Source organism: Vollenhovia emeryi, unplaced genomic scaffold (genome assembly GCF_000949405.1).
Source record: "Vollenhovia emeryi isolate VEMERY1.0 unplaced genomic scaffold, V.emery_V1.0 DF939192.1, whole genome shotgun sequence".
NCBI classification, from domain to species: Eukaryota; Metazoa; Arthropoda; class Insecta; order Hymenoptera; family Formicidae; genus Vollenhovia; species Vollenhovia emeryi.
Window position 1 is genome coordinate 397031 of NW_011967174.1, and position 14785 is coordinate 411815.

Genomic DNA, 14785 nt, shown 5'->3' on the forward strand with positions numbered 1-14785 from the left:
GAATCTTATCTATGCACATACAGCACACATACAATGCGTCACTGTACTTTTTATATTTACTTCTACTAAATGTAATAGATGTAAGTCGTAATAGAAAAAAACGTTTTACTTCTCTATCCTTTTAAAGATTGCAAATTGAAATCGGCGGCAAGTCCTAGACACAAACTTCAGACCACTTTCAAATCTCACACCTTCAGTCGTGCATTATTTGACAACCGAACAATTATGTTTCTTTTATAAAAATATCGTTTTTGAGTAAATCATTTAACTTATTACAAAATCCTTATGGAACGAAGATAGAAAAAATTGTAAGACTATCAAGAAGGTCTCTGAGAGAGAGTAGGTCGAAGACAGTCGGGAAACTTGATCGAGCGGAAGTATCACCGGCTGTGGTACTTGACCATGAAAAGGCACCTTGGCTATGCGCGAAACCACGGATGAAGGTTACCATTACTATCGCATGTCGAAGACCGAGAGGCGCTTTCTGTAGCTGAGAGAAAGTCGAGACACTTTCCAGAGATAATTCCCGATAGTAATTGCACCTAGCAAAAGTGGAACAGAAATTCTCGCGTGATGCAAAAGTGGGGCACTACGGTGTGATAAATTTCACAAGAATTTGTAAAGCCGTTAGAAAAGATAAATGTACAACCGGGAAAATGATAAAAGGAAAAATTATATTCAGTAAAGTGCATCTTGTTTTACATTCAAATTGAATGAAATAAAAGATCAGAGGACAATAGATTTTTTAGAAACAATTGCCAAGCAAATAAAATATAGTTAAAGTGAACATGCCCTTTTTATAAAAGCATATTATAAAAAAATGTTTATAGTAACATTAAAACTTTAGATGTGGAAAACCTATTATACATTTATATGTAAAATATAAGTGGCAGTTTTTTTTAAATTAATCAGCGTTGCGTTTAAATGATATCACTTATTCAATATTTACTACTCGTCAGGGAGCATAATTCTATCGTTTCTTTTCTAGAATCATGCAACACAAACTTTTATGCTAAAATAAATATTCAAGTATTACTCTACATTTGGTTGCGTATGCTCTCGCAGAGAGAAATTCAGTTCAGAATTCATACTGCAGCCTTTAGAGAATTTATACTTCTATTCAGTTTAATGATAGCTGCTTAACGGCAGCGTATTTCAATCATGCGCGCAATGAAAACGGATATCGAATTTATCGAGGAAACAGTAGGCGTTCAACCAGGACGAGTCTACGTCTTTAGGTACCGTCCATTATATACGTCACCGGCGTCTACTGTAGATATATGAAACCGCCATTACATAATATTACCGTTTACAATGAGCCGGCACGCCGGCGAGACGTGTCAGTCGGCGATAAACAATGATTTCCGTGCTCTCGTTCGAGGAATTGCGCGGTCGTCGCGATCGTAATTTCCTACACGTATTTCGCTTGGTTATCCAGTTTCAACTTAGATTCATTTAGTCGCTATTATGTGTATTGTGTACTCTGTTTCTCCTCTCCTTCTGTAGGATATTTTAGTTGACGCGCGAGTCTTCATATCAGATCCCGGAATGTATATTTCTTGAAAATAAGAGAACCACGGTATGAGGAAAAATTCAAATGACTCAAGATTTTCATAAGAAAAATTGAAGATTCGCTAAACAAAACTGTATTCCGTATGTTAGCATTATTATTGGATTTCATTTTATCTGTAAATTTTTAAGAATTGATTTTGATTAAGAGAACAATTGATAACATAGAAATCTCGTTAAGTTGCAAGTAATAGATAACAATAATCAAGCTATTTAGTCGACATTAACCGGCCAGGCAATATACCTCAGTAGTCGAATTTGTGAGACGCCCGCCTAGAGAGAAGGGGAATCCAGGTTCAAACCCGGGCTGAAGTGATATTTTTTACAATAAATTTTCTGTATTAAAACACTAGCCGGTTAATGTCGACAAAAAAGCTTGAAAACAATTGATAACTTATTTATACAATTTTGTTTATTAAAGGTTAACAAACGTATTGTATAATAAAGTAAAATCTATGCTATATATGTATAACAGTTTTTAATTTGGTTAATTACGTGTTTGTGACATTAGTAACAAAATGTGTTGCCTAAGATTTTTACTCATTGTCACTCGATTGACTCGTTTCCAGAATTTTAACAAAGATTTCTCGAACACCGTGTATATTAAATTGTAGTTTGGCAAACAACCCGCCGTGGTACCATCAGAAATTATTTTGTTCTTACGTAACCCAACTGGAACTGCTCACTGGATCGAATGTTGTAGTTATTTTGGGCAACTGAATTGTGCTACAAAATAGTTCAAAATTATCACTTCTTTTGGTCTACTTTTATCTTAAATGTGAAACGCGGTCAAATTAATAATCATTACTGTAAACATGGCTATAGTATTCAAAAGAATTCCAATCAATATTTTCGAAATTAGAGCGGCAGTTTTCTCGTATACAAAAATAAGTTCTCTCTCAAAGAAATTCTATAAAAATTTCTCGCGTCATAATATTATAATTACAGTATTACAATATTGTTATTGTTGCATTACATATTTTAAATTGATATTATATATTAATTAAACATATATTAAACATCGATGATGTTAGATTTTTATTGCATTATATTCATTCTAGTTTTCTTATTATATAAAAGAAACAGTTTTTACTTATAATTTAGGCTTATTATTTATTACATGCAATCTCTGCATACAAATTTATTTAACAAATTTGGACATTCTATTCTTCTTTGCCATTGATCTTTCATTGATTTCATACATGTCTTATAAGTTTTCTTCGCAAGTTTGTCCGAACGTCTCTATCGCACTTTTGTTTAGCGCGTCTCTAAAGGAATAAAAAATTTGTCGATAAGGATTATACTTCGGTCACGAAAGGTGGAACGTGAACTACTTAATTTATTGGTAAGATCGAGCACGCTCGATTAACGTAAATGATGCAAAGAGACGTGTCCAAGAGAAATACCTGCGAACTATTTGGCAGATGACATGTGAAGGAATTACGTTCGTTCCACCACGTACGACACGTGGAGCATTATTGATCGTTGCCAGAATAGAAAGACAAGATATATATAAGTCTGTATGACCCCCGCGGCACACAGATAACCAACTAGATGTCACACACCGTTGATACATTGTGCATCTCGCTGGCTGGCGTATCATCATTAGTGTCTGCTGAATGGCTCGAATGAAGCATTTCGACGTTTACAGTTAATTTAATAGCTTACACATTCAATGAATATATTTATTTTCCAGATTTTCTCTATTTTATTATTATATAAGGAATATGAGTGACGTATATAGCAATCTTTTAACGTTTTGTATTACAAATATTTTGCTATTTTCACAAAGAACTTTCTATCATATGAGTAAAATAATAATTCGTATAACGCAGTACACACTGTCTTTTTTCTCTTTTATAATGGCATAATTACGTTACTTTTGTTGGTAAATTACAAAATAAACGGATCGAAATTCTTCTCTTAAAAGTTCACGATTGCGTTGTTAATTATCGTAAGTCAATATAGAGCACACAGCTAAAATTCTGTCCTAAATATTCTATAATTTTGCATCAGCAGTTTTCTCGAATAATTCTCGCAAATAATTGCGATAATTTTATAAAGAAATATATGCTGTAATATGATTAATATAATTTTCAATCTCATTATTCTAACTGTAAAAGATATTCTAGAATATAATACGGAGGATGTAGAGATTAGTGCCATAAAATCCCGTCAGTTCCATAAAGATGGTATCTTCGTGACGCAACTAATGATTAAAATCTTATTATTAGCATCTATAATTATTTCACGTCTCACTTAAGCCAAGAACCCTCTCGCTTCTAAAACAAAGAAAATAATTCTGCGAGGCAAGCGACGCTGATCTACAATGTGCTCATTACGTCCAGAAACATTCTATTTTATTTAAGCAAATCAAGACTTAAAAAATTGGCCGACAACGCACAATTGTACAGTTTATCAACTCGCACAAAGTTTTTACATGTATTTATTGGTTACAAAACGGAATGTTTCTATCCTAGTGCCACGGTGCATTAGCTAAACATTGGCTAAACATTGGTCCAATGTAAATGTACTAAACATTTAGTACAAAAATTTTAACCGGCATTTTTTTTAACAAGAAAACAAATTTTTCAACTGCGTGGAAGTAGATTAACAGTATTTCCCAACATTGCGCTACTATGCTGTGCTACTGGGGTAAATGCAAATGGATGCAAAGAGCGCGCTGCAGATCAGGCTTTAAATTTCATTATTAGCCACGGCTATTCTGTGGACATTCCGCTATATCGAGACAGCCTTTCCGTTCCCGTAAACGAAGACGATAATTGCACGCGGCAGGCAGCATCGGCGATGCGATGCCAGCAACAACGGCGGCGGCGGTGCCGGCGGCGCGGCGGCGTGATAGAGTAGTACGCGCCGGGTGACCGACCTTTACGTAACGCGCGGCTGTTTGCGCCACGCCACGCCGCGCCGGCATGGGTGACGTCTACTCCGCTGCAACGACGATGCGTCGACCGTTGCAGCTGCACCGGCGCGGCGCGGCGCGGCTCAGTCCGCGCGACGCGCTCGCAATGCAGCCGTTTAAGCTGTATTCTTTCCCTTCCCGCCTTTCGTTTCTCCCTTCGTGGTTGGCCAGCGGCCGGCCGGATGCAGTTACATCGCGCTCCGCGTGCAACTCGGGGCAAGATCGTCGCAAAATCTGCACATTTTGTAAATTGAACACGCTCGCGCCCGTACCGTCGGATGAATCGAAATGCTAAAAATAATTAAACGACTTCTCAGACGAGTTTGTCGCCTGAAAGAGCAGGGAATGTGTCGCGGCCAATGTCTCGGAGAAAATTTTCTCTTACCTCTCTCCTTCTGCTGATTAAGTAAAAATGAAAACGAGAATCTCCTGCCGGAATACAAATAACTGTTTTTATATAGTTATTAGAAGATAAAGCTATATCGTTAAGATAAGATAAATTATATTATATAGTTCTATTTCAGGTCCAGATAGCACAAAGTGTGAACAAGCGCAGGGATTTAGAAGAATTTTACTCAGTTTTATACGATTACGCAAGATTGAGCCTGTAAAATTTAATTAATTATCGTGATATTAATTTCTTCTCGCCGAATGTTTGTGATACTCAACTGACTTGCGTCTTTACTTGAAGGAGAATTAACTCGCGCCACACTGCGCGACTTTAAAGGCAGGATGATTGCAAAGGCTCATGAGTTTCTGTCAAATTTTCAGCGCATCGAGAGAGAGAGGTCCCTTGATAATGAGAAATTGACTAATTTATCACTCGCGACCTGTGAAAACTGAAAACAATCCGTGCATTCTCACTCCCTTGACACGCTATCTGTCACGATTCCAATTCTCGGGAATGCCGGGAACGCGCAAGCTCGGCAAGCGTGTGCAGCAACAGCTTCTTGCTCCGATTTTCACGTGAGCGCCTCACAACAGCATACGCTCCGTATGACGCTCCGTTGACTCGGTTCTCGAACTCGGCGCTCGTCCCTCTCTTCTTCTCGCCTTTTCCCCTCGTTCCATACCGCTCGTCTTCTTTCCAACGAAGGTCAGCAGCCGTCTGTCGCGCCTAGTTGCGCACGCGGCATCGAACCTTTCGGCGTGGCGACTCATTGTCAGTGCATCTTCGTGCAATTCAAGAGTCTCAAAAGACGCAAAACTGCCGCGCGATTTTTTGCTTAGAACAAACAGCAGTGGTTCTAAAATTGCAGAGTCCTATTAAAATTCTAATTCTCGTTCCAATAAAAAAGATGCCGAAGATTCAAAACGGCTATACGGCATTAAACGTTTTTGAATTCTCGAAATCTCTAAATGTGCGATTCGAGATATATCGAGAAAGTGCGTTTAACGCATTTGTAATCTGAAGATAAAAGCGATTATGTAAGTTTTATTGTGTCGGTGCTAACTTTAGAGTTTCACCAAAAGCCATCCGTATTTTTGGCACTAAATGTAAATGCGAATTAAACGCGTAACTCGACGAGAAACAAAGTATCACGGGATTCTTAAGAGAGAAAATAATGTCCGCGTAAATCGAGCGTCTTCGCGCCGCGCCTTTAAATAACCAGAAGCTCAAGGAATGAAAGTTTCATCTTGAAACGTTTTTGGAAGCAACGACTCAATTCATTTAACATGCGATTAGAATTTGTGTATTGTATTAATTTAGAGCCAGTCTAAACGAGAGATCGTTAGGAAGAATGCGTTCTAACGATCGGGTCGATTGCCCGCGGTGAGCAAGTGATCGATCATCCGAGGCGGACCTTGGCATTCGATCGAACAGACAGGAAGAACGCTTTTTACTGCGTATTCGAAGAATGATCGCGCTAATGAATGAACTTGTTCGTCGGTGTCCCGTTGTATTTCTTGCAGTTCTAGCATTGACGCAGAAAATCACGTTCCTTCGCACGCATTTAATCGCGCATGAGTGCTTACATAATCGACGCAATCGGAAGCGCGACTTGATTTCTCGATTATCTCGACTATGCCTATGAATTGTCGCGCTGCATCGGTAATAACAGCGCCGTGATAAAAGTAAACATTGAGGTAACTTCGTGTAAATCCTAACGTTACCATTCATCATTTTAGTCGCGAAATTCTTTCGATTAAAAAGTATTTATGACATAAATGTTATATTCTCAAAATTTTATTGCTTCTACTTCTACTCCTGCCGCTGTTTCTATGGCCATTTTAAGAGCGAAAAATAGTGAGAGAGAGAGAGAGAGAGAGAGAGAGATCGTCTATAATGTAAATTTAAGGTTAAATAATAATGTAATTACGAAATACTTAATTTTTCTAAGACAAAAAACGCACTTGATGTAAGCTTAACTTAAAAATAGTAAAAAGACTAAGAAATTGAAATCAGTTACACGTGTAATTCAACGACAACAGGATTTTTGAGATATAAGAATAAGAGGCTTATACAATTCTCGCGCAATGATTAGGTTTCTTCGTGTCGCGTCTTTAAATTCAAACGTCGCAACATTTAAAGGCAAGTTACATAAGCCGGCTTATGGGGAACGCTCTTTGCATTTATTCAATATATCAAATGTTAGAGATTCTTCTAAACAACGTCGCAGATCCAGCACGATCCCAAGATAATCTGAGCATATCTCGTTACAACTAATGAGAGTTTAATATATGATCTGTTTTTTTATTTATCACGAAGACAGATGTTCACACATAGATAAACTAAGACGATTATGCAAGTCGCGGTTGCGTTACAAGTAATTATACAATAATCGCTCTCAAAATTGCCATTTATCGAGGTGGAGCTTTATAAAACATATATTGTCTTTTTTCATTTTAGACTTATAAGATATTTCTCAAGTGCGTTATCTCAAATATTATATAATATCCAAAACATCGTGCGTTTTATATTAATACTAGAAGCGAGCAGAAACCGTAGATAATAAAAAGCTTTCAATGATTCTTCTTCGACAAAGAATTTCATCAAACTCTTTATCATCCCATTATTTTAATTTTCAATGTATATTATATATTTCTTTCCAAATATTATATTAATTTTTACGCAGAAATCTGAAGGTTTAATTAATTTTTTACATAATCTCTTAAAAAAATTATGTTCGATATTCTCAATTTTTAAGCAATAAGACTTACAATTAGTTTATCCTACACGTTTTTATTTCGCAATTTCTCACTGCACTTTTCTTCTTATTCGAAATTTTGTACTGTGCGTCCAAAACTTAACTTCGTATAAATATAAAACAAACGTGGAAAGAAATGTGTAATTTAAATTTTGATAAACTTAATTTCAAGTAATTAAAATTTTCAAAATATTAAAATGTACCAAGTTAAATAGTTTATTTGAGTTCAAGGCGCATTTCTTTTTCAATTTATTTCATCGCGGAGTATAAAGCGTATCTCAATGACACACGCACACTTGTAGCATCCGCTATATTGACTCGCGCGTCAGAAATTTTCTCCGGCCAAGTAAGGGACTCTAGCCGCGGAGGCAATGACATTGCTCACAATGCCAGGACGCGCCGCCGCCGCCGCCACTTGCATCGGCCAGTGGCATCGTCCGCGGTCGCTTCTATGAAATGTGCTTCGCCACAAATGAACGGCGCTTTTTTACAAGACGCGTTTCCACGAAATCAAACAAGTCCAGACTATTAATCGTAAAAAAAAAACTTAAACCCCCTCAGAATGTGTACACGACGATAAGTGCATTCTTATGCAAAATATGCAACGACGTGTGCGTGAGTGACGCAACGCTCTTTCGAGTGCTCGTTTGATTTAAATGTCACACAAGTGTGTAATATTATTGCATCACGTCATACATATGCAATTTTCTAAATAAAAGTTGTCAGAACAAGCGATTGCACTGTCTAATGTATGCAATTATTAGTTTGTTTGCGAAATGTCTGCTTTGCATCTCCACTGTCCGATGCGGCATGTGTGAATCATAATACCAGCCACCAGTCGGCGAGACAGCGCTCGCCGGTGTTTTGATCGAATACCTGCTCCGCTTTTGAAAAAACCTCAGAATGGAATACATTTGTTCCGATTATTTCCTTGATTCCCACGAAACAAATCCTAAGGCGCTTCAAACCAGAACTCGTTCGTCATTCGGTAGGCATTCTACGAGCTTGTTTTCTCATGTTTCAGCGCCGAATAGCCCGCTCCACCTTAGCAACAGGGCTCACGTCTTGCTCCTGTTGAATAGGCCTTTAGCCGCTCTCACGGACGCTGATCATGCAGTCAGATTGCGGCCAGACTGGGGCAAGGTGAGGAAATACAGGACCAGAGCCTATAGAGAATATCGGTGCAAGTGTCAGCAAGACATGTCTGCTTTAGCATATATCTTGATTTAATAGCCTTTATTCAATTTAAATTGAATAAGATTTTCTCTAATAAAAATGAAATCTCTATAAATATATAAAATATAGTGTGATATAGTGTGATAGCTAATTTTAACATCGCTACATGTAATATAAATCTTATTGTGTTCTCGTTACTGTTGTATAACAATAATTATTAAATTACAATAGCGTATAAATTTGATTGTTGGAAATCAAACTTCTTGTAATATTTCAATGTAATGTTTTTACTTTATATCTTCAGGGACATTATAGAAGAGGGATCGCTTTATCGGCGCTCGGAAGGCACGAAGAAGCGCTCTACGCTCTCTGCATTAGCGTGGCCATTGACAGAAATCCGCAAGCTGTGCGCCATGAATTGACCAAGGTACATTTTCTCCTTGCTTTTCGTGGTGAAATTAACCAAAAGTAATTCGTCGCTGAAAATCATAAAAAATAAATGAAACATTGGTCCCAAGTTACTCGCAAAATGCAAGTCCCATTATCATACAAACTTCGGTAAGATTAAAACTGCGATATACGTGAAATCAATCGATTATCCGCGTCAATTATTTTCCAACAAATTAATAAAATTACGCGTGCATAATTGAACGTCTTTCGGCAATGAAAAATCGTCGCATCAAGCGCGGTGCGTTTCGAACGAATCGAGTTGCACAAATTCATCGAGTCCTCGAAATATTCCCATGAGTCATAGAACGAGAGGATAAGAACGAACCGTAGCTCGATCATAAGGTAAGGAATTCGCGTTCCTCGCGTGGCAATCGCTATCGCGCGACTGGCGGAATGCGCCGCGGGGAACCGAATGCATCCACCTCTATCCGGAGAGCATCGCCAACACAAAAGAAATGCGCGCCGCGGCGTTTCCGGCACGACTGCTGCCGGCCGCGCTGCCTTAATGACTCGGTACGATGGTCGTCAGGTGAGTGACCCGCACACGCCAGGGGCAACGATAACCGCATTCGCGCGAGCGAGCGAAACGACGCTTGGCTCTCGCGAGCGAACGCGCCCGTTTCCAGCGTTTCCGCGTGTTGTTTCGCGCGGTTCGCGACGGCGTCGATATATCGATCTCTCGCCCTGTGACGCACGGCCCCGCACCGCTGCGTTCTCCATCCTCTCGTACATAATGCAAAATGCTCTTCTACGTCGAATTTTTTTTTTAAGTGCCGCGCGCTTCTCGTTCGCAGCTTTTTGGAAAACCTTTTTACACGTCGGCCCGTTTCCCGTCACGAGAGCATCTCGTTGCATCTTCAGCTGTGTTGTGCGGAGATTTTCTCGCGTAAAAGTTTCGATATCTCGATACGTTTTAGTACCGTTAAAACGGACGTAGCTGTAATACAGATTTACTGTAAAGCTTATGTCCGTGCTATAAGTATTAGATGTCGAATTTTCATTGATATTTGGCATTGAGACTACGTCGATCGACGTTAAGTTTCGCAACGTTGCGCCACACGCGAGTGTCTGCGACGCCCTAAACGCAGTTAACAATTGGCACCTATAACAATTGTCGAATATTAAGTAATTCGACACGACAGGTCGCGTCAAATTTCGATGGTAAATAATGTAAAGAGCGGAGCGTGGTGAATTTGCGAGCACACGGCGATTACATAAGCGACGGCAGAATCATTGATGCAAGCTGCACCGCCACTTATGTAAGATCAGGGAATCATTCTTTCCCGTGCCGCTGAATCCGTCAGTCGGGTCCGCATTATGGAAGGCGCACTTTTACTTTCATCGTCCGAAAACGTCTCGGATTACTCAACCGTGTTATTTCATGCGTTAATCGCGCCGATTTAGCGACCAATTGAATATCCGTCGCGATCTCGCAATTAGAAGCATCTCATATGTAGGACACGTATTCGAGGAGGAGATACGCGCTATTGAAGAAACAAGTGGAATTTGTTCATTGCGAAAGTTTCATCCTTATTTATAATATTTTATTAATTTTTAATATCGAGCCTTTATGTTGAAACAAGTTTGTTTGAATTAATTTCAATTAATTTAATTTTTACCAGTGACTCAATTTATCTTCTCACGATTATTATCATATTTTGTAATTTTATTTTGTAATTTCAATTCAAAAAGAATTTCGTAAAGTTTCGGCAAAAATTTTGGCCAAAGAGGATAGTTTAAAATTAGATCAACATATTAATTCTTTTCACACCTGTTTTACACATCTCTAATTTGAATTTAAAAAATTCGATATTTATCTAAAAATCCTAATATATTGTAGTAATTAAAAAATAAGCATTCTTTTCAAATCAGATATCTCGCAATAAAAAGTACTAAAATTATATAAATTAAATGAACCTATTTCTAAATTTAATTATACCTTGTTTCACATTTTGTTAATAATTTTTTAACTACGATTTTTGAGGGGACAATTAATTTCACGTGACAACTTCCAGTTGTGCGTATTTTATATAAGTATAAAAAATACCTTTTTTATTATTATCAGGAAGCCAAAAACCTGTGTGCGCATAAGAGAAAAATTAGAAATTTGATCATGGCTTCCTCATAGAGGGTGCGCTATGTGCGAATTGAAATTCTGAAGAAGTAATTTCTGATTTGACCGTAACTTAACTCACCAAGCTTCCTCTGTAAAAAAGAAAGCCAAATAGAAAATATGGAAGACGAAATCTGGAAGAAAGAAGAGTATTCGAAAGGTTTAAAAGATCCCTGTGATAAAGCGATAAAATTATCGTAACGTACATAAGTAATTCAACTTCTTATCGGAGATATCTTCGTCGGTGCACCAAGGTAGAACAAAGGGCAATCTGCAAAATGGTACAAACATCTTTTTGCCAATGCAATATAATCTATTTCTTGCACCGTCCCATAAGCACCGCGTAAGTTGATTATGTCACTTACAGATTTAATTTTTGCGTTATTATTAAAGTGCAGGAAATGTAATATTTATAAAAATTATTCTTATCAAAATTCATTCACATAGCTTTCATGAATGGCTGCATAATCTCACGACCGCGTCTCTTGATTTTGTATACAAATTTATTCGATTGACACATATGTGATCAAGTTGTGATCGTGTGCTGCAGATTCTGCACAGAGTGCTGTCGCTCAAGGTATATCGGCAAAGTGTCCTGTCGTCACGTACACCGTATAGTTTAACGAAGAGCGCGTCACGCACGAGGAATCGTCGTCATCTAATGAATCCCAAGCACAGTCGACGCGCAACCCTAAACAGATCCGATTGTGAGGATAACAGCAGCGGCGAAGAAGAATTCACACAGGTACTTTCCTCGAAAACTGCCCGATTTTATGCTTGTTAGATATTTTCTATGCTCTATATACTCTGCCAATGGTAAAAGGGGCTGGAGTTAGATTATATATCATTCAACATAAGTAATCAAGAAATATGATAAACGATATTAGACACAGCCGTCATTATTATCAAGAATAAAAAGTACGGTAACGTCGATAACATAATCAATATTATTATTAAAAGTAAACAGTAAAATGAATACTTGATAGTGTCTGAAATTGCACTGTCTTTTATCTCATTATTTGTCCCTCACACATATTTTATTATACTCTTTAAATTATTTAATTTTTTTTCAGATTTTCGTTTCTATCTTTATTATCAACATATTTCTAAGCATCTGTTCAACTTTTACACATTACAACAAGTATTCCAGGCTTGTAATTACTCACTTTGCTCTCTTTCATTTCACAGACAATAAACAGAAGAGTCCGGTCCTCGATAGTGCCGCAAGTCAACACGAAGCTGCAAGCAAGTTTGGATCGTGTATATCAGGATGTAGAAAAATTGAAAAGTAAGTACTATCGCCCGCCGACTTTCTTTTATATTGGTAAAAATATCTTACGACGACGTTATTTGCAGGAATTGAACCGAGACCCGCCGAATTTCTCTTGCCAACTCTTTCTAGCGGTACTGCTGGAGAATTGGATTGCATCTTATGTTGTCGCCTGCTTTGGAAACCTGTCACGACGCCCTGTGGTCACACCTACTGCTGGATGTGCCTGGACCGCTGCCTGGATTACTCCTCGGCGTGTCCCTTGTGCGTCACGTCTTTGGCTGACGTAAGAGAATTTTCTATATAAGTGCTAATTAATTTTACAGAAATGCTTTGAACAATATTATTACTTTAACGCAGCAATTTATGTAATTGTCAGTTATATTTATGCAACTGACGCGATCCACATTTTTCTCCAAAGTATTCATGTCTTCAAATTTCTTCATTATATGGTACACGAATTCTTGATCTCAAAAAGGTAGAGAAATACATAGACGCGAGATTCCATAACAACACCTGTCCGTAAATGAGACGTGATACTTTCTAGCGGTTAACGACGACGCCGCAGATTGAAAAGATTATTGTTTGCGGTCGTCACGAGCTTCCGCGTTCGTGGCGTCATTACCGATTGTCTATATTATATTTAATGACGATGAGAACGGCAACGTCAGCGATAATATTGCGACGGACTTCTCCTTGTCTTTTTTCTTGTATCTCCGCAATATATCGATAATTGCACTTGATTATCTAGAAATATTCTTTCTGCGACACTCTTTGCTATCAGACGTATCCTGCAACTAATAATCTTACATAGGTTGCATTACTCTGCGGGATTTTGTAATTTTGTTATGCATTGGTATACACAAATACGTAAAACTTGCTAAACGTTATTTTTTAACAGAAATTATAAATATTCTAATGCTAAAAGAAATAAGAAAACATTTTTTACTACGTGAAACGGCAGTTGAGACAACGATAACATTTTACTTTTCTATTTCTCGTTTCAAATAGCTTCACGATACATTCGCGTACTATCCACTCATTCTAAACATCAATTTACAAATCCCGAGTAACAATACTTGTCGTTCCGTGAGATTTACTTGCCTCGCTTGTTTGAAACTGATATTATGAATGACACGATTATACACACGAACGATTTTATTAACTGACAACCTTTTTCTTGGCTCTCAGTATCTAGCCAGTAGCCAGAAAACAGTGACGGATTTCGTAGAGAGAGCGCTTAAAACAGTGGCGCCCGCGGAATACACCTCCAGAGCTGTGAGTCATCAGCTCGAACTGGTCCAAGGACTTGGTCTTTTGGGTAACGAACAAATCGCCGTCTTTATCTGCACGACAGCTTTTCCCTGTGTCGCCTGTCCCCTGTTTGTCTACGAACCCAGATACAGGCTGATGGTTAGAAGATGTGTGGATAGCGGAGTACGCCAGTTCGGAATCGCTGCATGTCTCAACAAGGAAGCAACAGGCACGAAGAGGTGCGGCGACTTTATTTTACGATAGTTTCAAGTTTTTGTTTGCGCATAACCGCAATATAAATTAGTATATTATTCCAGTTGTTAAATATTTTAACTTTCTTATTTATATTTCGATCAATCTTAGTTTATTACATTAACCGATTAGCGATGAAAAGATTGCATTTGCATGTAATATTTTATTCGCAATTACTAGTTTTTATATTCGAGTAACAATCTTTTTACTCGTATACTCGTATATGTATAATATAAATATGTATATTATACATATATACATATAAGGCATGATTTACATAGCGGTTATATCATATATTATATTATTACGTAAAAAACATTTAAAAGATATGAGATATGACTACTAAATGAATAATATTCACTTATCTTTTTCTAGATATGCGGAATATGGAACTATCTTAGACATTCGAGATCGAGTATTGCTCAAAGATGGTTGCAGTATTCTCAGCACGGTCGGTGGTAGAAGATTTAGGGTCCTTTCCGGTGAAGAAAAAGATGGTTACGATACAGCGCAGGTGGAATTTCTCAGGGACACTGTCGTACAAGAAGATCAATTATTAAATCTTTTAGAACTTCATGATAAGGTGAAAATTGTGCAATCTCAAATATAATGAAACGAATTTCACACTT

General features: G+C 37.8%; 1 protein-coding gene across 1 annotated transcript in view; it reads left to right on the plus strand.

Annotated features, from left to right (window-relative positions):
* The window catches only part of LOC105562245 (LON peptidase N-terminal domain and RING finger protein 3), a 40328-nt gene that overhangs the window by 21284 nt on the left and 4259 nt on the right, over positions 1-14785 (plus strand). The window contains exons 2-8 of the mRNA XM_012012929.1: positions 8666-8784; positions 9122-9244; positions 11931-12125; positions 12569-12668; positions 12737-12936; positions 13842-14143; positions 14532-14739. Of these exons, the coding sequence (XP_011868319.1) occupies positions 8666-8784; positions 9122-9244; positions 11931-12125; positions 12569-12668; positions 12737-12936; positions 13842-14143; positions 14532-14739 (1247 nt within the window). The remainder of the gene's footprint in view (positions 1-8665; positions 8785-9121; positions 9245-11930; positions 12126-12568; positions 12669-12736; positions 12937-13841; positions 14144-14531; positions 14740-14785) is intronic.